General features: G+C 38.8%; 1 protein-coding gene across 2 annotated transcripts in view; it reads left to right on the top strand.

Annotated features, from left to right (window-relative positions):
* Fbxo42 (F-box protein 42) overlaps positions 1 to 22996 on the top strand; it is a 104469-nt gene that overhangs the window by 15973 nt on the left and 65500 nt on the right. The window contains exons 1-3 of one of the 2 annotated variants that reach the window (XM_067146419.2): positions 615 to 736; positions 6907 to 7118; positions 20438 to 20613. In XM_067146419.2, coding sequence (XP_067002520.1) covers positions 6915 to 7118; positions 20438 to 20613 — 380 coding nt within the window. In that variant the 5' untranslated portion in view covers positions 615 to 736; positions 6907 to 6914. Of the gene's footprint in view, positions 1 to 614; positions 737 to 6906; positions 7119 to 20437; positions 20614 to 22996 lie in introns of those variants that run through there. The other variant, XM_067146418.2, reaches the window with a different exon arrangement.

Raw genomic sequence — 22996 nt, 5'->3', positions numbered from 1 at the left:
GAAGCTATCAAGCCTTGTGACAAATTTTGTATCGCATGTGGCCATGTAACTTCGAGCTTGCTTCCATATTCGCTAGCTACCGTATACCGTATGGAAGGGATGGCGATGTAGAAGGGAGATGCGTGGACATGACAAGTTTATTTATGTTATTTAAGTCGATGTAAGGATAGTAGAGTCATCTAATATGAGTGGTAACTTGTACTGATCTGATGGAGAAGCGGCAGCATCTAATTGCGAGGTAGAACGTCTGATTGCAAGTGTATATCAGTATATTCACCAAAGGCTTGGTGCCGTTGTCTGTAGATTTATAGGCAGTATATAGCAAGCAACCTTAATAGATATGTGCAGTTAACAGTCGCTACCGTACTTTGAATTAATAATTGAATTCTAATATGTAATCACAAACTTTGTTCGAGAATTGAATAGTACGTAGATGCATCTAACATTACATAGAACTGTTGTATTTATATCAACAATCTCTATATTAGCTATCAGGACGTATGAAACTAGAGTAGATTGCATGCGTGAATATTACAAGTTGTTCAGTAAGTCTTCCAATTTCTGACAATGAATTTGAGTGGACGTGACCACATGGAGGTCATTATACTCGGACAGGGAAAGTAGGCCGACTCCAGGTACGCAAGAAGATGAGATAACAGACTACAGCTTCTAACTAAAATCTGGACGGGGTGGTTCCAGGAGTACGAATTTCAACAGCGGTGGTTGCAGACATAAGGTAATTACAGCATCAGTCATGTTATGGAAACGTTAATGAAAATTATTAGCATCACAAAACTGTAACTTTATAGTACTGTATTCTATATCCTAGTCTTGCGAGGAAAACTAATAGGACAAGGTAAACCGTACCTAGCATATGTTGCAACATGTATTTTTCTTTACTAACTAACAAAATATTTATACCCATGCCCCTTACATTCTATATATATGTTGTGTATTCATTTGCCGCATTATTTGTATAAAATATCACTTCTTTATAGCTTATCACATGACCGTTATTACAATAAAACTACCGCATTTATTCTAACCGAGCATATTGCATCTTTACTCAAACTATTTATTCTTGCAATTCATTTCACTTGTATTCGCAATATATGAAATGCTGCAGTTATGTTGGGATGAGAATAACAGATGAAGACAAGGGCATATCCAGAGATTGGGGGAGGAGTGTTGTCCAAGGAGTCCAGACAGCCCAGGAGTTTTAACCAATGTACTGTACCATTACGTTACGATTGACGTCAGTTTACATGAATATACATCGGAAGAAAAATGGCGCAGATCAGCTTCAAGCGTTAAGAATGCACGGAATAACTTTTTGTGACAAGTTGACCGCAATTAGGAGGCAGTGCCTGGCGAGATGGAAAGGAAACTCTATGAGAAATGAACCATTATACGTAAAAAAAATTGAAAAACGGTCTATTATTATCTACTTTGGCAAGAAGAGTTTTCGTCGTAAACGGACTGTGAATTGCGATTACTTGACCAGAAGATTAGCTGACATAATCAATATAACCATAATAGGAGCCATACGAAGGAAGAATCCAGAAACAAACTACTGGAAAATACATAAAAACGGCAGGGAAACACGCATAATAGATTTCAAATACTGTACGGAAGAAGAGGTGTTGGGATACGGCATTCGTAAATAAGGCCTACACTGACTTAATAAACGGCCAAATTTTCATCAAATTATACGTATTGCCCATTGATAAGATTTAAAGAACATTATTCAGACAACATAAAAAAGACCAAGGAAGAGTCAGTTTATGAAAATAAAATTGAATCTGAGCAGTATCTTTAGAGGAAAAGAAATATATATACAATTAGAGAAAGTACTTGGAAAAGCTTTATATACTGAAAATTAAGATGTATTCTATCAATTTAATATTGTCTTTTCGTTGCATGGAAATTGGACACGAAATGGAGCTAGCCTAAAGCGATGGAGGGAGGCTGACCAGATCATCGTAAGCTCAAGCCTGAAGACCTAGAGATCCAGCATGACGTGATCCAGTGCAAGGCTAAGCATTCCGAGATGCCGTGACGAGGAAGAAGAAAGCAGAGTCGGACATAACATGGCCAGAGATAAGTAACGTTCTAGTAAATTTAACTATAAAGTATTTCATTTGGTGTAGTATAATTGTAGGAATGCTGAAATGCCAAAGATATGACCTGTTTGTGCCATTGTGTAAATTCTAAGGCATATGCCGGAGAAAATAACCACAGATACGTATTATTTATGTGTAGTAATATACTGCCGTGCTCATAAGTTTGATATGAGGTTAATGTGAGCAGTATCGGGAAGAGAATTGATGTTTTTGAACCTATATGCTTACGAGAACGTCATATATATTAAACTAGGCAAGGCTAAGATAGTGAAGTGCAATATAATAATAATAAACCTAGGCTACCCAATGACCAGATTGAATAACTAGGCCAATATCGTCTACATTTACGATGAGTTGAAATAAACAGTAGCAGCTTGCGGTGTTTTGAGTAGATATTTAAGTAAAAGGAATGTTTTACTGCGACGTGGTAGACATTACGTGGAATCTGAGTAGAGATATTGTTGTATGCGGAGGAATCGCAGTAATTAAATGCATAAATGATAATATGTTGTTGGAGATTTGAGATGTTGAATAGGTATTGTGTAAGTAAATGATTGATGGAAATAGGTGCGAATTTATTCTTAGCTACAGTTATGTTGCGATTGAAAATGAGGCAAGCAGTGAAATTAAGGCCTAGATACGTGAATATATTAAGTGAAGCAGTGAGATTAAATGGTCTATTGGTCGAACTTATATGGAATATGGAGATAGATGGATCGTAATTTACATGTATTTGAAGTGTATATAGAAAAGAGATATAGCCGCCTAGTAATATATTCGTCTCATATAATGAATATATAGCAGTGGAGCACGCGTTAACCTGAAAATGGTAAAAATTAGTAGGCAGTAGAAGGAGTAATTTTAATTGAAAATACACATAATAATTAATCGGTCGGTACGATTCTGACAGGTCATGACGGTTGAAGAACGATGGCATTCGTAAATGAAGATATTTAATTTTATTTTTGGCACACATTTTTAATATATATAGGATGTTGGAATTTATATTTATGGTTAGGATTAATTTCTTTTAGATACTTAAAATGGCATTTTGAAGCCATCATTGGAAAGAGTTACTTATCTCATGCCATAAACAAGTCAATACGCAAATTCCCAAACCAATTCCGAAGAGTAGTGCAAATAGACCTAAAGGAAAGAAAGACCACTCCCTCCTTTAATAAAGAGTAAATCCTAGTTGTCCCCATATTGAAATAAAATGATGAAGTGTGGTCACGCAACAAAATAATAATTGCCCAGATGAATTAAAGATACCTGCCCAATTTTAATTATGTCAATTCGTCAATTTTAGTTGTCAAGAAAAATAATATGTGATTTTTTTTTATTTACTTTCCTCTATTACCAAAGATGATCATTATTTTGTTAATTATAATATTGGCATGCTAATAAATTAGTTTTAAGTTTATTCTAGCGTTTATTTTCAAAGGTAGAGATAGGAAGATTAGTTGTAAAGATACATTTAGGCTGATATTTCGGAGTCATGATATTTAAAGGCTTATATTAATTCTACGGTAGGATTTCGGAGTAAATGAGTAACACATTGAACTATACACCCTCTTCAACGGAACTTGCGAAGGTAAATAGTATTGTTGAATATATATAGATGTTTTTACCCTGAGATATTGACTTAATATGGACATGCAACCACCGCGTTTGATTGGTATATCCATCCCCGATTTCGCATAGTTAATTAGCAACATGTAAGTGGAAATATTGCACGGGCAACATCATATTAAATTAGTACTACAACTTGAGGTGAAGTATGAGGAAGTACAGCGCGATGGTGATACCTATATTTTTATCAGTCCAACCTGGACCTTGGTAAGAATTAGGACTATGAGGCCACCAATAGGTTGCATTAAATTTGTTGCCCATACATGGGGCAAAGTGAAGAGAAAAACACTGTTGCCGCAGGTTGCAGTACTTTTAATCATTTATATATACAATGTATATTATTATTCGTTTCCAGAATCTGCATGAATCCACCACTCTTACTTTGATCCAAGGACACTCATTCCCTTTTTAGGTATTCTATACCAGCTAAACTCTGGAAGTGTGGACACCTATCAAAATAAAATTCTGGATGAAGACCTATCTTAATGGGCACCCCCACGAACTGAAATCCTGGCTACGCTACTTCACTGATCCACTGAGGCAACTGGAGGAATCAATTGTATGGACAAATTTGCTCTTTGTTGGGATTCGAAAAAAGGCTGACAATGTTATAATCTTTACAAACAGAGAATGTTGGAGCACTGGAATGGACAGTTCTGCTTGCTTTTAAACCTGCTGAGAACTTGCTGTGTAATGTGCTACTACGGTCCTCACAGTCATAGATGGCAGTCTCACTGACATTCTGCGAATTCAGACCGAAACACAGAAAGGCTCCTGGACCTTATTCAAAGTTGAAGTTTACCTCCGAAAGACGCCATGGATCAATATCAATAAATAGACGCGAACACCTAGACTCCATATTATATGCTGATGATGTTGCATTGCTGGCTACGGCGGAAGATGACCTACAAAGATCAGTTTTCAATCTAAAAAAGGTTTCCTCTGATTTTAATATGATTATTTCAACAGAAAAGACAAAAATAATGGCCTTCAAGGGAAGAGGACCGATTCCTAGTAAAATATGTTTAGATAATACAACATTGGAAAGAGTAAATGTGTTCAGTTATCTCAGGTACAACTTATCATACCAATTAGAATTAGATATACCAGAAAAAATAAAAAATTCACAAAAACTACAGGAATAATAAACAACATCATGAAACCATCACTTGTTCAGAAACATACTTGATTGTGACTTTATAATACCCTAGCTAAACCAACACTTTGCTATGGATGTGAGGCATGGATGTTAAGATCTCAAGACTTGTCTCGAATTACAGCACATCGTACAGCAGGATATACAAAATGGGACCATAAAAGGAATGAAGAGGTGCTAAAAGAACTGAAAGTACAACTGATAATTGACTACATCAACAGTTATCAGGAAAGCTGGAAATGTCATATACAAAGGATAGAACCTGGTAGATTGCCAAAAAAGATTCTCTGATACCAACCCAGAGGAAAAAGGTCTGTAGGACGCCTGATGAAGAGATGGAGGGAAAATGCAAGACCATAACTGGACACATGGCCCAATACTTGGAAGGAAGAAGATGATGATGACGAATTTCTTCATACTTATCTTCATAATTCAGAAAACCTAAAAAATACATGATCTCAAAATAAATGCCACTGTAATCATTGTTTTCTAGCAAGGTTATCATAATATTTATAGTAACTATTCCAGCATATGATGATATTAAGAGGAGAAAGACAAGGGCAAGGCATTATGAGAATTGGAGGTAAATCCTTGAAATTGTGGACAGTTTCAATACCTAGGGAGTGAATTAATGCAGAATACAAGGCTGTACATCAAGATTACAAGAGAGTGCAACAGGGCAATGCATTCTACAAGAGTGTAACAAACCTTGTCTGGAATAAGGAAGTACCAAGGAAGTGTAAAGAGATAATGTATTAAATGTATTCTCCACCCATATTGACTTACGCGGCAGAGACCTGGACAATGACAGGTAGGGAGGAGAGTAGAATTCAAGCCGGCGAAATGAAGTACCTAATAAGTGTGATAGGAAAGACAGAGTGAGAAATGAAGATGTTAGAAAGGAAGTCGGAATAGAAAACTTAAATGAGAGAATTGACAGGTATAAACTAACATGGTGTAGACATGTATAAAGATGATGGAGTAGAAAATACTGAAACAGATGATGGAGATGAAGTTCGAGAGAAGGCGAGCGACAGGGAGATCTAAACCAAAGTGGATTGGTTCAATAAAGAGGCGTGCAAGTAGAGGAAACCTGGACTGGGACAAATTTATGGAAGAGGTAGGTGAAGTACCTTAACTGCACCAACCCAGCAGGAGCTGGATAATTGCTGTTATGTCTAGTTGCAAAAGCTTTTGTTGCCTCCAAGTTATCTCTGAAAAGATCCTTTCTTCTGAATTTCCAGAAGCATTACTAACATGATTTATTGTGCATGACAACTCTAGAGAAATGCAGAGAACAACTGAAACTGAAATGTCTTATAGCATTATACGACCCGAAAATCGCTTTTGATTCTTTTGCAAAACATGCTAGGTGGGTGATGCTTTTTGACTGGCTTGAGTGATTATGCATTTTGTCCACATGGTTCATAATGGTATGACTCGACTCTCCGTCAAAATATCATCTATATAGTATTTCTAATCATACACGAATTGAAATGACACTATGCATTTTCTGCATCACTCGTTACTTTGTACTTGGCTTCTATACTCTAGGAGATATCTACAAGTAACCCATGTGTGGAGATTGGGTGTCGCTTATTATTTTCTTTCCATGTGTAATGGATATAGTGTCTGTGTGATTGATGAGTGAATTTGGAACATTTTACTTGTGTGGTCATAGAAAAGCAAGGAGAATTTCTTAGTTCTTTTCCTACTTCATCTCTGATGACCATCTTGGCATTGAAATAGTCCAGCAGCAATGCCGTATGATGTTGGCTCTTTCCACATCATAGTTTAATGTCTCATAAATCTTGTCTTTGTCATCCTGATCTGTCCTTTCACATTATGAATCCTCTAAATTCATTTTTACCATTGGGGACATCAGTATGGGTATAAAACACACACTTACATTTCTTTATGAACATATGTACTTACATATGTTTCTAAATTCTAAATTCCTTTCTTGTCTATTTCAAATGGAATTTCTTGTTTCAGAGAACTCTATGTATGTATTTGGAGGCTGTACATCTACAAGTACGACCTTCAACGATCTGTGGCGGTTAGATTTAAATAAACGGCAGTGGGTGCGTCCCCTTACTATGGGAACTTATCCATCTCCAAAAGCATGTGCGTCTGTTGTGTGTTATAAAGACACGCTGGTATTATTTGGAGGCTGGACTCATCCTTCTCCATATCCTCTTCATCAGGTAAAGAAAAAAATAAAACCGCATATAGTATGTTTTATATTCACAATTCACTATATTGTGAACTTTTCTTATTAATCTTTAGACTCTTACTATTGTTCCTACTGTTAACCTAGCTGGGCATTGAGCTGACATCGAATGTAAGATGGATAGATGTAAGATGCCATGACAGTGCGGCATTCATTTGGAATTGACCTTTCTGTATGTAGAAGGAGCATGGAGCATGGAACTTGTACATGGTAGTCAGAATGTAGTTTCTCCTAAATTGATAATATAGTCCACATGATTAAGTTCAACCTCAGCTATGGCCGATTTCTCAGGTTGGTTCGGGCAGTAGTGGCACTTGTGTGCTGTTATTCATGGTTCTCATATACTGTACATCTGTCCACAAGCCAGGCTAGACAGCAGATCTGTGTGACAGTTACTTGAGTGCGATCTGTTGCGGAGGAAGTTCTTACCAAAGTTTTCTCTGCTGTTTAAAAATGTTGTCTAAATTTTAACTTCAAACGACTATTTTCTTTTCTTTTTCATAAATCTAAGGAGTGACATGTCACCGTGTTACTCTCTATAGAGCCAACCCCACTTTAAAGTAGGCTATCCTCTATTTTCTTCCATGTCATAATTCCATATTTCTCTCAGTTTTGAAGTTCCGTTCTTGTTGTTGAGTTTAATTGGTGATCAAAACAAATGGACATGCCAAATTAGATGTCATCCTTCCAGATCAAGTTAAGAGGACTAAGGGTAACCAAAGAAATGTAAAATATTGTTACCTTCTGATACTCTTACCCTTTGTGTTAACTAATTCAGGCCTCTTCTGTTGAAAATTTTAGTTTAATATCTCCAGCTGACTATTTTGTAATGGAAGTTACTACACACAAAACTTTTGCCATACTAGTTGTCACACAGCATTGGCCAAACATTTGCAAATTAAGTATCAAACCACTGAAGATAAAACACATAACTTGAGCTGGAGTAGTGAGAATCAAATGGTTTCACTCGAAGGAGAAGGAGATCATTGTAGCACTGTGGTAGATGGCGGCATTGCTATTTGTGCTACAATGATCTCCTTCTTCTTCGAGTGAAACCATTTGATTCTCACTACTCCAGCTCAAGTTATGTGTTTTGTCTTCAGATTCAAGAACTGGAAAAAAAATCCAAAGAAAAGTAGCTCATTTTATTCTGGGTGATTTCTGACAAAAGAGTAGTGTTAAAAAATGTAATAAAGTTTGGGCTGTGAAGACTTGGGAGAAGGGAGACGAGCTGGTCTGCTAAGTTGTATGTTCCGAGCTGTCAGTGGAGAGATGGCGTGGAATGACATTAGTAAACGAATAAGTTTGAGTGGTGTCTTTAAAAGTAGGAAAGATCACAATATGAAGATAAAGTTGGAATTCAAGAGGACAAATTGGGGAAAATATTCATTTGTAGGAAGGGGAGTTAGGAATTGGAACAACTTACCAAGGGAGATGTTCAATAAATTTTCAATTTCTTAGCGATCATTTAAGAAAAGGCTAGGAAAGCAACAGATAGGGAATCTGCCACCTGGGTGACTGCTGTGGCGATCCAGTGTGTTTATTAAGTCAGAAACAAATAGCTATTCCTACGAAAAAAGGGAAAGGATGACATACACTAAAACGTGTTAATAGTGCTACATAACAAGCAGAGCGCAGGGAAGCATGGTATAAAATATTTGTGGCATCGAATTATCGAGACCGAACAATCATGAGCAGTAAAGGTAAGATAGCAACACCTCAACTGAGTAGCGTACAAATAATTTTTGGGCCCTATTTTCCCAGAGGATTTGCGTAGTAGGTACACGTAGTATAATGAGAGGGAATGAAAAAAAAATGAGAACTCCCAAAATAACAGGTTTCAATAACAGATATATTGTAACGACAACGGAATGGAAACAAGAAGCATTATACAACAACGAGTAAAAATAGATATCTTTGGCTTACACAGGTACTGAAATAAGTTATAATAATGGTTATCCAGTTAAATTTCGAAGGACTAGATTTGGACAGGTTTTTACATGAATTGGAGTCATTCACACTAAAGTACCAATACTTTGAAAAGGCATACTCAATCTTTCACAAATAGAATGGAACATTCCGGAAATTAATATAAGTGCAAGTAAAAACAATGTCTAATCCCCCAAGGTCAACCAGACTTGCTTCAAATAAGAAAGATGACAGAACATCTCAAAGACCAGAGAAAATACACCATTCGATTCGCAGACCACAATTTCACAGTGATTGATTTTTAAAATCTTCATAATAAAAGGTAGAAAGAAAGAAAAGGGGACAGGACAAGGGAAAACACGAGAAAGAGAAAAATATGTTAGGAAGCGAAAAAAGGAGGATGAAAATATAAGTAAGGATCAGGCTGCATAGTCCCAGTTGGAAATAATAACGTTGATTACACCACACGCGAAGTTCAAAGTCACTGATAAGGTTGGCAGTCCACCACTCCCTTCTTACTCACTCGGAGAAGAAGTCTCAGAACGAAAATTTGTGCACCATAATTGTATTTGGACGTTGAGTCCTGAAGGGACTAGAGTTCAGAATCGAATAGTAGTAAAGCTTCTCAAGGCAAGGAAAAAGCAAGTATTGAAAACATAATGTAAAATACTAGTCTGCTCACCCGGTCTGAAGAGGAAGAAGAAGAAGGTTAACAGCACAGGGTCCAGGCGTGCGGAATGCAGGAGCTCCCACTGCCTATTACAAAACGCGAAGCACACCTGATCGCTGGTCGAAGGAAAGCGGCGAGTATATATACGCCAGGGAAGGCAAGTCTAGAAAATGCTGGAGACAGGTGACGTCAGGTGGTGGCGTGGGAAGAAGCGACAGCGCAAGCAGTAGTGAGGCAGACTAGCAAGCAGGCAGAGCAGTATAATGTGTAGCAGCACAGAGCGGAGAAGTATGCTTAAGGTAAGAAAAATGTTGAAATCGGGAGCTCGTAACACTGCCCTAAATGTATATCAGTATTGATTGGTTGGTTGGTCGGTCGGTCAGCATTGGAGAATGCAAGGAAGTTGTTACTTCTTACAAATGCTGTATGTTGATTACTCAGCCCAAAGGCTGGATTAATCCTCAATACCTCCACCATCAGCTGTCATAGATAGCCTAGGCATCACTGAAGAGGCATTCCAGGTTGGTGAGGAGTGAATTAGTTTCCCGTTGCTTTCATTTCCGAGCCAGAAGTCTGCCAAGCCCACTGAAGTTCATGCACCGCTGCATAAGGAATTGCATTACTAGCATAGCTCATGCTTCAGTCACTTTCATATTGTCAAAGACAAGGATAAGACTGAGACAGATCAATGCAAGTGACAAATTTGATCTAGCCCATACCAGAAGACCTAGTGCACTGTAAACACTAAGTTTTGCCGGCAAAGGCATATAGCGATTTACAGTAATAACTTATGGCTGGAACTCCTTAAAGATGAAGAGCATTCAAACTGTGTATAAGAATGTTGACAGAAAAGTTTTCTGTGGTTCTGGACATGATGAAACCAAACATAGAAAAATATAACTCTCAAGTGAGGGTCTTTTCAGGAAAGACTTGTTGTGTGCCTAAGGTAAATAAAAATATTATTTTAATGAAAATATTTTGTTACCTCTATTACAGTGGTAACACAAAATAAGGCAAAAACACAGTTCAAAGGGGAAGGTAAGAGCACAATATCAGAAATCACTACACACTCAGAAAAACATTAGCTGGCATTACGCGGATCTCCAACAAAAACATGTACGTAAATATCAGTAGGGCCAACTAGTGGACAACAAACCGGGAAGATGAAAAGGGCTGGGAATCTACCAAAGGCATGGACATGGCTTAGATAGCGGATTCCGAAATAAATCGCCGTGATCCTTAGATTTGAAAAATATTATTTACAAAATAATTTTACAAATACATTCCAAATACAATTCCAAGTTACGAACTATAAGTTCAGTGATGTACATAGCTTAGAGGTTCTTTGATATTGCTTTTGTAGCAGTGTAAATTCAAATTTCAAATCAACTATACATCTAGTTACCAATGCAGTTGTACAATGCAATTTACAGTGCAGTGAAACAGGTTCCCCAAAATCTAGCGTACCTCAAGTGATGCAGAACTACCAGAGGCAAATCCCAAGGGAAATAATATTAAACTACAATAATAAATAAAACATCATATTGTACTTCACAAATAAAGTCAAAAAAAAAAAAAACCACTTTCCACTTGCATATTTTAGTGAAACAAGAAATGGGAATGCCTCAGAAGCGAACAGGTAAGCCCAGCTGAAAAACTAAGGCGTAATAAGTAACTAATTTGGCGAATCTAGGCAAGGTTAGGGCAAACTCCTGTATGGAAAGCAAATCGGAACATTACAGAAATTTTAGCAGGAACGGAATTCACAAGTGCTTACCCGAGGAGAGTGCCATCCCGGACACCGGGCGACGTCAAATAGATAGGCTGCTCACAGACAGACAGATAGACCAAGACCGACAGAATTCAGAATACCGAAAAAAATTCGAACACTGCCTCGCTCTCTATACATAGGAAATTCCAGCCTTGGAGCAGCCAATCAGCGTGCACGAGTTCCCTATCGCCACCTAGACTCACCAATCACAACCTTACTTTCGGTCGCGAACTTTGACTAACATTCTAGAATACACCTGATCACGAATGTCGTATTTCCAGAACAGTCAGATATATTTTCTAGAATACATTACCCACAAAACAACACACCCTGTTCCATAATTCATGTAACTTTCTGGATCCTTCCAGGAAATATAGAACAGAATTCTACTATTTACAAATGCACGTCACCAATCTTACACAGTACAGGTTAGGTCATTACATTATATCATGCTTTACAAATAACAGTACAGGTTAGGTCATAATAAATAAAACATCATATTGTACTTCACAAATAAAGTCAAAAAAAAAAAAAAAAATCACTTGTGACATCTTCCTCCCCCCGAAAGTTGAGCCATGCTCGACCATTAATATAACCTCACTGGGGAGCAAGCGATAAAACGTTCTCACACAGTACAGATAGTAAAGATACCTCACTCTAACACACACGATTTCTTGAAGTAGACTTTCTGATAACAAACAACACAAACTGTTACATAATTTTCAAAAATAATATAGATCCACCTCTTGAATAAATATCACAAAATCCACATGGATAGTTACATTGAACTTCAAAATGCCTTCTTTCACAGATGATTAGACAATTTGTACTCTGTCCACCAAATCATGTACACCATACTTTCTGCCAAATGTTAGAAATACTGAAACTTCTCACTTCTTGCTAAATAGCGTTCAAAGCCTCCTATTAGGCGAGTCATGGACTAAGTATTTTGCACTACTTTTCCACACCAGTCACAGCACAGCTAGGCCACAGGTTCTTGCTGACGATGCGGCTGCCGACACGGCCGTTTGCCGCCAGCCTCTATTCAATGTCAGTCCAAACCCGACACCTAGGTGAGATGCAGTTCAGTGGTCTCTTGCACCAAATAAGCAGGGGTGAGACACCGTCCAGTCCGCCTGCCACCAATAGGATGTTCGCCGCAGGATAGTGGTGCCGGATGGTAACACCCAAGGCACACACTGTGCCTCCCAGTTTGGCACTTCAGGTTGCTGTCTGAAGAAGCTGGTCACTGCAGCCGCTGTAACACACACAAACGGCAGCAGGCAGGGAAATACTTTGAGGTAAAAGTATGCTGCTGGGCTCAAGATCTTGCGTAGTCACCCGATGGTTGGCTTAATAAGTATGCAGTAGGGACTCTCACTCTCACACCAGGGATATTGGGCACTAGCCCCGGGGTAAGCACTGCTATCTACAATTCATGTGACAAGATTATGGTGGGGGTGAAAAGAAACTACAGGAGGGTGCCCTGAACCTGACAGTCAGGGGAAAAATTTTCAAGGAGTGACCCTAAACTAAAACCTACCTAACTTATAATACTAAATCAATTACACTAGAGGATACCAAAAATATTCACTTACACAATTACTTACAACTAACTTACAATAAAACTTATTATTATCTTATAACTAAAACCTTATAAATAGTTTACAACTAAATCTACAAGGTCACCAACAATGGTATTTACCCACTGATCTCTATACACGGATGGCTGGTAGCTTGGGTAGCAGTAAGCCGAATAGAAGATGACTGGCGTAGTAAGATGGCAGCGAGCGCACGGTGCAGTAGACAACGAGGAGCGCGCTTGCTTTGTTCATGCTCAGTTCAGTGACGCCAGGCCTCTTGATTGTAGTTCCACGGGTGTTCTGTGCTGTGTTATTACAATACCCCACACATTTACAAAGGAATTAAGATGAAATACATCAATGAGAAATCACTAGTTTAGATATTTCACTCGCTGAATTGAAACCACATGTTACTTCTGCATGTTAGTAAAATATAAACAAACAAGGGAGCCATGCTTGTACTACTACAGTCAACACAAATACGAATTCCTAAATGTAAATAATACAAATACATAACAGATTTAAACTATCAAAGTATACGTGTGTGGCAGATATAAATTGAGTACTATTTGGAAGAGGTACAACATTCTCTCCGTCAGTTCAAGTTGCAATATTTCCTAACATAACGTAATTGTATTGATTACGTAGTAAACAAGTGACTGTCAGCATGCCGAAGTGTACTTCTACGGCAAATACGCCACGAAATACTTGAATATCCAGTGAAAAACACACAGTAAACTATATCATTATGCCGTTACAGGAGAGTGGGTGTAGTTCTGGGCTTTTAAATGTCTGCGGGCTCATATTAAATGGCTTCTACAAGCTTTAAACAAGCCAGAATTACTAAAATAATAACATTTTCTGAAACAGGAAGAATAGGGCTATTTTTGTATGAATAAAAAAAAAAACGAGTTTTTGGCTCAAAATACGAAAAATTCAGTCATACTTCCCCTTGAGAATTCATAATTTTGTGGCATACATGTGTATAAAATTTACAGCAACGTTTCCATAAACTGTTTTTCACTCTTATTGTATTACCGATCGCTAATTGCATGTATTCAGCACCTAAGTTAATATTTGTCGGCCGTTATTATACACTCACTTTTATTGCTATCCCGGAGTTTTACTGACCTCGAAATGACTTGTCGGTGTTCCCAATGTCCTTATGCTTTGAGTAAACGTGTCTCTATATTTTTAATTATTCCAATGCGCCATTGATTGCGGTTTAAAATTGATTATATTATCATTGCTCCCCCATAAGGAGAGCTCTAGGATGGGTACACCAACATGGCAAACCGCGCACTCAACTTGGCGTACTTTCTCCTGCAGCGGAGAGCTAGCATCAGCGATCCATGTATAGAGATCAGTGTATTTACCCTTTCCCTACCAGACTTAAGGTACCTTGATCTGGGAGAGATGTACCCTGCTGATCCTTTTCCTTTCGGGATCGCTCACCAATAATGTCACCGGGGTAAGGAACTTTAAGATGGTGCAGGGACCTCGAAATCTGGGGGCCAACTTACTAATAACATGGTCCGCAGCACTACTGACGGGATGTGTTTTAATAAACACCTGGTCACCCACAGAGAGATTGTGCGGTCTTCGCCCGTGGTTGTAATTACGCTGCACCTTAGCGTAATAAACCTTCAAGTTCTTTCGTGCACGGTGTCAATTAGCTCAGATCTTTTCTGGGCTGGCATCGTCGGGCAGAAGATCATTAATTGACTATAGGTTATAGATAGAGGGGAATTTGGGGTAAAAGCCAACATTAACGAAGCAGGGGTTTGCTTGTGGCTTTCATGGACAGCAGTGTTAAATGCAGATGACAACCAATTCAATGAGGAATCCCACTTGGAGTGGTCTGAGGAGCGATAAGCGATGAGGGCAGATCGCAGGTTACGATTCACTCTCTCAGCATAATTTGGCTTCGGGTAATAAGGGGTAGTGGTTACATGAGCAATGGATAGATCAAAACAGAAATTCCGGAACTGGGCAGAAGTAAAGGCTCTTGCGTTATCACTTACCAAGAATTGACAGGGTCCAAACGAGGCGAATATCTGTTTCAAGCACGAGATGGTGGTGTTGGCGATAGCCATCTGAGTGGGGAACAGCCATGTAAAACGTGAAAAGGCATCAACACACACGAGTATGAAACGATGACCATTCCGAGATCTCGGGAAAGGCCCAATATAGTCTATGAACAGTCTTTCCATGGGACGAGAAGCTTGCTCAGAAGACAAGAGACCTAGACGAGTATTCGGGGCAGGTTTACTGATGTTGCAAATCTTACAGGACTTGATAAGGGTACGGATCTCACTATCCATGGATTTCCAAATGAAGTGGTTACGGATTTTTTCTCTTGTTTTGAAAACGCCCAGATGACCGCCCACTGGGGATTCATGTAAGTATTTGAAGAGAGCCGGGACCAGGTTAGTTGGGGCTACAATTTTGGGGTCTGTGCGACCACGAGCAGGACAACACAAGACACCATTCTTAAGAATATAGGGCTTAACATGCTCACCAGATTTAATCCTGTCGACAATGGCCTTTAACTCAGGATCGTCCTCTTGATGTTTGGCAATATCCTTGAAAAGGAAGGGAGAGTCAGTGAGAACTACATTGACAAAAGCTGATACTTGTTCGGGAGATGAGTCTACTGGCTCGGATTGAGGGTCAGAGCTGTCTGGATGGAACATCCTACTGAGGCCATCAGCCACATCGTTTTCCGTACCACAAATGTGGCAGACTTCAAATTGGAAGGCTGAGATGCGCACTGCCCATCGTGCTAGACGACCGGTCTTTCGCGGCTTGGCCAGTACCCAACTCAACGCCTGATTGTCAGTTTCCAGATCGAAAGGAAGATGTTCCAGGTACATTCTGAAGCGTTCTAAGGAGAAGACAACAGCCAGGGCTTCCAACTCATAAATGGAATAATTGCGCTCAGCAGGATTCAGGGCACGGGAAGCATAAGAAATAGGACGACGCCCTTCTTGAAATTCCTGTAGAAGAACTCCGGATATGCCTGAGGAAGAGGCGTCAGTCTGAAGAATGAAGCGTTTAGAAAAGTCTGGCATAGCCAGTACAGGAGCGTTACATAAGGCAGATTTCAAGTCCATGAAGGCTTCACGTTGGGCATCACCCCACACAAATTTGGCATCCTTTCTTCTCAACTCATTTAATGGAGCTGCACGTTCAGCAAAATTAGGAATGAATTTGCGAAAGAAATTCACCATGCCAATGAATCTGGCTACAGCCTTGACATCCTTTGGAGGGGGAAAATTCTGGATGGCGGCAGTACGAGACTGATCGATTGAGACACCCCTCCCTGACACGATATGTCCTAAGAAGAACATCTGGGTTTGTGCGAAGGAAACCTTGGATGCCTTCAGGGTTAGACCTGCTTTACGCAGTCTTTCAAGCACTTCGTTGAGATGGAGTAGGTGTTGCTAGAAGGTTTAGCTAAACATTACCAGATCATCGAGGTAATTATAAACGAACTTGAATTTAATGTCCGATAAGACATAATCTAGTAACCGTGTAAGGACGGCCACTCCAGTCGCCAGACCAAAAGGGACGCGTTCGAATTCATATAGGTTCCAATCAGCTGCAAATGCAGTGAGATGCTTGGATTCTTCGGTAATAAGCCTGATTTAAGGTAAATAAAAAAATTATTTTAATGAAAATATTTCATTAATTTTTCAATGAATATTTTTCAGTAGATTTGTAAAAACAATGTTTAAATGACAATATTTTATTGATGAGCATATCTTGATAAAACAAACGCACAGCTCTTATAAATCACTAGCAACATCTTTTGATGCTTAAACACGTTTGATGAAAATGTGGCAGTCCAGATCATGGGTTGACACATGTCAACACACACTCACCTGCATTTTGACATAAAGTAATTCATAACATGTCACAGCACGACCCATCAGAGCGATCTGATTACTCCAATATGATTACAGGATGTTAGAATCATTCCGTATTGACGGTTTTCACTTTACAAAGGAAAAATTAAATGTATCCTAATTCAATACAAATCATAATTCCATTATTAGATGGAGCAATAAAATTCAAACATGTTTTGACTCATTTGAGCCATCTTCCTTCATTATGTTTCTAGCAAATCTTTAGCTTTTGTTATGTAGATTACTTTTACTCCTCCCCCCCATTTCAATGAAGTTGGCTCAAATGAGTCGAAGCATGTTTGAATTTTATTGCTCCATCTAATAATGGAATTATGATTTGTATTGAATTAGGAGGATAAATTTAATTTTTCCTTTGTAAACCAGTATGATTGTATTAATTCTTTTATTAACACATCATACCACATGTTAACATGTGTTCCAATCAATCAATCAATCAATCAATACTGATCGGCATTTAGGGCAGTCGCCCAGGTGGCAGATTCCCTATCTGTTGTTTTCCTAGCCTTTTCCGAAATGATTTCAAAGAAATTGAAAATTTATTGAACGTCTCCCTTGGTAAGTTAGTCCAATCCCTAACTCCCCTTCCTATAAATGAATATTTGCCCCAGTTTGTCCTCTTGAATTCCAACTTTATCTTCATATTGTGATCTTTCCTACTTTTATAAATGCCACTCAAACTTATTCGTCTACTAATGTCATTCCACGCCATCTCTCCGCTGGCAGCTCAGAACATACCACTTAGTCGAACAGCTCTTCTTCTTTCTCTCAATTCCTCCCAACCCAAACTTTGCAACATTTTTGTAACGCTACTCTTTTGTCGGAAATCACCCAGAACAAATCGAGCTGCTTTTCTTTGGATTTTTTCCAGTTCTTGAATCAGGTAATTCTGGTGAGGGTCCCATACACTGGAACCATACTCTACTTGGGGCCTTACTAGAGACTTATATGCCCTTTCCTTTACATCCTTACTACAACCCCTAAACACCCTCATAACCATGTGCAGAGATCTGTACCCTTTATTTACAATCCCATTTATGTGATTACCCCAATGAAGATCTTTCCTTATATTAACACCTAGATACTTACAATGATCCCCAAAAGTAACTTTCACCCCATCAAAGCAGTAATTAAAACTGAGAGGACTTATCCTATTTGTAAAACTCACAACCTGACTTTTAACCCCGTTTATCAACATACCATTGCCTGCTGTCCATCTCACAACATTTTCAAGGTCACGCTGCAGTTGCTCACAATCTTTTAACTTATTTATTACTCTATAGAGAATAACATCATCCGCGAAAAGCCTTACCTCCGATTCCACTCCTTTACTCATATCATTTATACAGGGTGAAGCGTAATTCGCGCACTCGGGCGTCGCAACGCGACTCCTCACATGCCAGCAATAAAAAAATGTCTCTTACAAAATTTCGTCTTGCCAGTATATCCGGTAGAAAACGGACGTTGAAGAGTAGCAATCTGGCAACACTGTAACCACATGTAGGGTAACTATCTCTGTCAGCACGAGTTAGTAGTACTGTACAGTTGGTGCAGTGGATAGAGTTTTGGGTTAGCATGCAGGAGGTCGAGGGTTCGATCCTGGGTTGAGGCGTATGTTTTTTATTTCGTAATTGTAGTCCACGTGGTATGGTATCAGGCATCTTAATCGTCAACAGCGATTGCAGTGGGTGCTCTAGAAACCATTTGCACTTATATAATACGATCCCAGAAATGGACGAACAATCGTTTTCATTGGTCAGCTTTGAAAGGCGCCCTTTCCACGTCGTGGGCGTGAATTTATTCGCACCACTTCATCTACTAGATGTGAAACCTGTTTTCTGTGTACCCTCCTCCAATGGTCCCATACATTAGTACCAACTATTATTCTTGCCTCGTTCAGGTCCATTACATTTCGTTAGGGCCTTACGTTACCAGTAGGCCTAGCAACGTGCTCTGCGAATAATGTCCAAACTCGGTTACAATTTGTATGTGTTATCACCATGGTCAGAATAATTCCGCCTTTCAACATTGCGTCTGGTAACCGCGTGCTGTTTAGTACGTATCTCAATGCATTATTATTATTATTATTATTATTATTATTATTATTATTATTATTATTATTATTATTATTATTATTATTATTATTATGTTGTAAATGTAGCATGCATGTGACCTCAGAAACGGTGTTTTACTGTATTACAGTAGGTAATGTCAGATTGAAATTAGCAAATAAAAAATGCGCCTCAACCCAGGATTGAACCATCGATCTCCTGCATGCCAACCAAAAACTTTACCCACTGCACCAACTGTACAGCACGACGAAAGCATGCTGACAGAGGTAGTTACCCTACATATGGTTACAGTGTTGCCAGATTGCTACTCTTCAACGTCCGTTTTCTACCGGATATACTCGCAAGATGAAATTTTGTAAGAGACATTTTTTTATTGCTGGCATGTGAGGAGTCGCGCTGCGACGCCCGAGTGTGCGAATTACGCTTCACCCTGTATATATAAGAAAACATAAAGGTCTGATAATACTGCCTTGAGGAATTCCCCTCTTAATTATTACAGGGTCAGATAAAGCTTCACCTACTCTAATTCTCTGAGATCTATTTTCTAGAAATATAGCAACCCATTCAGTCACTCTTTTGTCTAGTCCAATTGCACTCATTTTTGTCAGTAGTCTCCCATGATCCACCCTATCAAATGCTTTAGACAGGTCAATTGCGATACAGTCCATTTGACCTTCAGAATCCAAGATATCTGCTATATCTTGCTGGAATCCTACAAGTTGAGCTTCAGTGGAATAACCTTTCCTAAAACCGAACTGCCTTCTATCGAACCAGTTATTAATTTCACAAACTTGTCTAATATAATCAGAAAGAATGCCTTCCCAAAGCTTACATACAATGCACGTCAAACTTACTGGCCTGTAATTTTCAGCTTTATGTCTATCACCCTTTACTTTATACACAGGGCTTACTATAGCAGCTCTCCTCTCATCTGGTATAGCTCCTCTGACCAAACGATAATCAGATAAGTACTTCAGATATGGTACTGTATCCCAACCCATTGTCTTTAGTATATCCCCAGAAATCTGATCAATTCCAGCCGCTTTTCTAGTTTTCACCTTTTGTATCTTATTGTAAATATCATTGTTAACATTATACTTGGCGTAGTCTGTAGTCACCTTAACAGAACTATACTTTTTTTGTGTGTGTTCATTTCATTAAACATATAAGAGAATAATGTTATAAGTATGTAACTCTGTTGTTATTACAGTTACAACATTATGGGAAATTTTATTTTTAGTTTACTGTAAAACTATTTTACATTCCTTTATATACTATAATAAAGGTTCTTATGTGTGGCATAAAAAAGTCAATTGCTTTTTTTTTTTTTCATCACCAGGCATGGAGATTATTTAATGAACTGCACATCTATAGTATTGTGTCCAATCGATGGACCTGCATTAACACAAATCCCAGCCCTCCCTCCATGGCAGGCCACTCTGCAACAATCCAAGGAGAAGTAATGGTAGTATTTGGTGGTCTACATAAAACAAATTATATGGGGCAGTATGGAAGGTAAGTAGTTTAATAATTTGTAATGCTTGCATGGACAGCTGATCGAATCATTATTGTGCCATAATTTAAAGAGTTTGTTAATCTATAAGATATGGCTTTTTCAGTTCCATTCTTTTAAACAAAGTTTAATTGCGAGCACAGCCTGCAGCGGCAAAATTTTCGTTCTGGTCCAAGTGTGAGCCTAGGCCTCAGTAGGCTAAAACACACTAATGGCATTTATAGTTTGTTCATCAACTTTAGTTAGGGTTATATATTGCTAGATAGCAGTATAACAGTTTAAGTCAAGGGTCTGTCATATTTTCCAAGCATTTCCGTCGTACAAGATTATCTCCAACATGGCTGTGCAAAGTGTAGATGTACTAGATCTGAATGTAATTTTGGATATCTTATATAATGATAGTGATTTGTCTTTAAAAATAATATGTTCTGCTCCATTTAACCTGAAATGTGTTTAGTTTTTGCAACACAAATATGTACAGCATCCATCGGTTGACTTGTTGTTTTAATAAAAACATTACCATTATTTTTAAATTAGGAACATAACCTGTGAACATACACATACCAAATTAATGTAGGAAGTCAACCCAGTCTAATGCAAATACAAGCTTAAAAATAACTGTAATGGTTGCAGAGAAAAACGCGTTTGGAAATCTTCAAAACCAGGGCGAGTTGGCTATGTGCATTGGGTCATGTAGTGTGAGCTTTCATTCAAGAGGTAATGGTTTGAACCCCACTATCGGCAGCATGAAGATAGTTTTCAGTGGTTTCCGATGTTTGCACCAGGCAAATTCTGGGTTTGTACTTAAATTAAGGTCACAGTCAGTTCCTTCCCTGTCCTAGCACTTTCCTATCTCATCGTCGCCATAAGACCTGTCTGTACTTGTGTGACATGAAACAAATATCAAAAAAACTTTAAATTCCTAGGTCAAAGTGTTTATTATAGGTATCAAACCCTAGACCAGAATACATTGAACTGTTGTTATGAAAAGAATTTAATTTTAAAGTAGTTAAATTGTGCGGCCTATAGGTATGTTCTTCGTCGTCATTATCATGACAAGATATATTCTAGATAGGAAGTAAGCAATGCAAGACATCTTTTATACCTGTGCTGCAGTTTGGCAAACATTCTTGCCATTGAGTCTTGGGAAATTGAACGGATTACACATCTAATGTTGGTATAGATAAAATGATATAGATAAAGCTCTCCACTGACTGATTGTTGATGGAAGGGTTAACAGCGAACGTCAACACATGCAGAGGACAAGTCCACTGAAAAGTACGGGGGGGAGGAAGCGTTGTGTCGTGAAACTATTAAGAAAGAATAAAACTTGTATGCGCCCGGTCAGTGGGCCAAGGAGTACGTGAAAGTAAAGTCGGATATAAAAGAACTTGGTGACTGGCAAAAATGAGTGCAATTGGACTAGAGAAAAGAATAACTGAATGGGTGCCTATATTTCTAGAAAATAGAACTCAGAGAATTAGAGTAAGCGAAGCTTTATCTGTCCCTGTAATAATTAAGAGGGGAGTTCCTCAGGGCAGTATTATTGGACCTTTATGTTTTCTTATGTATCAGTATTATGCCCGTTAGAGGAGAGATCCTCACTTGGACTATGTGCAAGTAGGGCAGCATCCTGCTTCATGAATTTACCGAGCTCAGAACACTTTAAGCAAGCCTCGGACCTATGGGAGTAATGGAGTCCCACTCCCATTTGACAGGCGAGGGACTCCCTGGAAACAACTTGGCGAACGAAATGGAATTCGATGGGGAGCTATCAATATTAATGGGGCGTATGGAAGAAAGAAGGCAAAACTGGCTGAGTCAGCAAAGAGGATGCATCTGGATGTGCTAGGAGTAAGTGATATTCGGGTCAGGGGAGATAATGAGGAAGAGATAGGAGATTATAAAGTGTACTTGACGGGTGTTAGAAAGGGAAGGGCAGAGTCTGGGGTAGGGCTCTTTATCAGGAATACCACTGCACGCAACATAGTTTCTGTTAGGCACGTAAATGAGCGAATGATGTGGGTAGATTTGTCAGCTGGAGGAATTAGGACAAGAATTGTGTCCGTGTATTCACCATGTGAGGGTGCAGATGAGGATGAAGTTGACAAGTTTTATGAAGCATTGAGTGACATTGTGGTCAGGGTCAACAGCAAGGATAGAATAGTGCTAATGGGCGATTTCAATGCGAGAGTTGGGAATAGAACTGAAGGATACGAAAGGGTGATTGGTAAATATGGGGAAGATATGGAAGCTAATGGGAATGGAAAGCGTTTGCTGAACTTCTGTGCTAGTATGGGTTTAGCTGTTACGAATACATTCTTCAAGCATAAGGCTATTCACCGCTACACATGGGAGGCTAGGGGTACCAGATCCATAATAGAC

This window comes from Anabrus simplex, chromosome 4 (assembly GCF_040414725.1).
Source record: "Anabrus simplex isolate iqAnaSimp1 chromosome 4, ASM4041472v1, whole genome shotgun sequence".
NCBI classification, from domain to species: domain Eukaryota; kingdom Metazoa; phylum Arthropoda; class Insecta; order Orthoptera; family Tettigoniidae; genus Anabrus; species Anabrus simplex.
The sequence above is the reverse complement of the archived record's forward strand: the minus strand, read 5'-3'. Positions and strand labels throughout refer to the sequence as shown.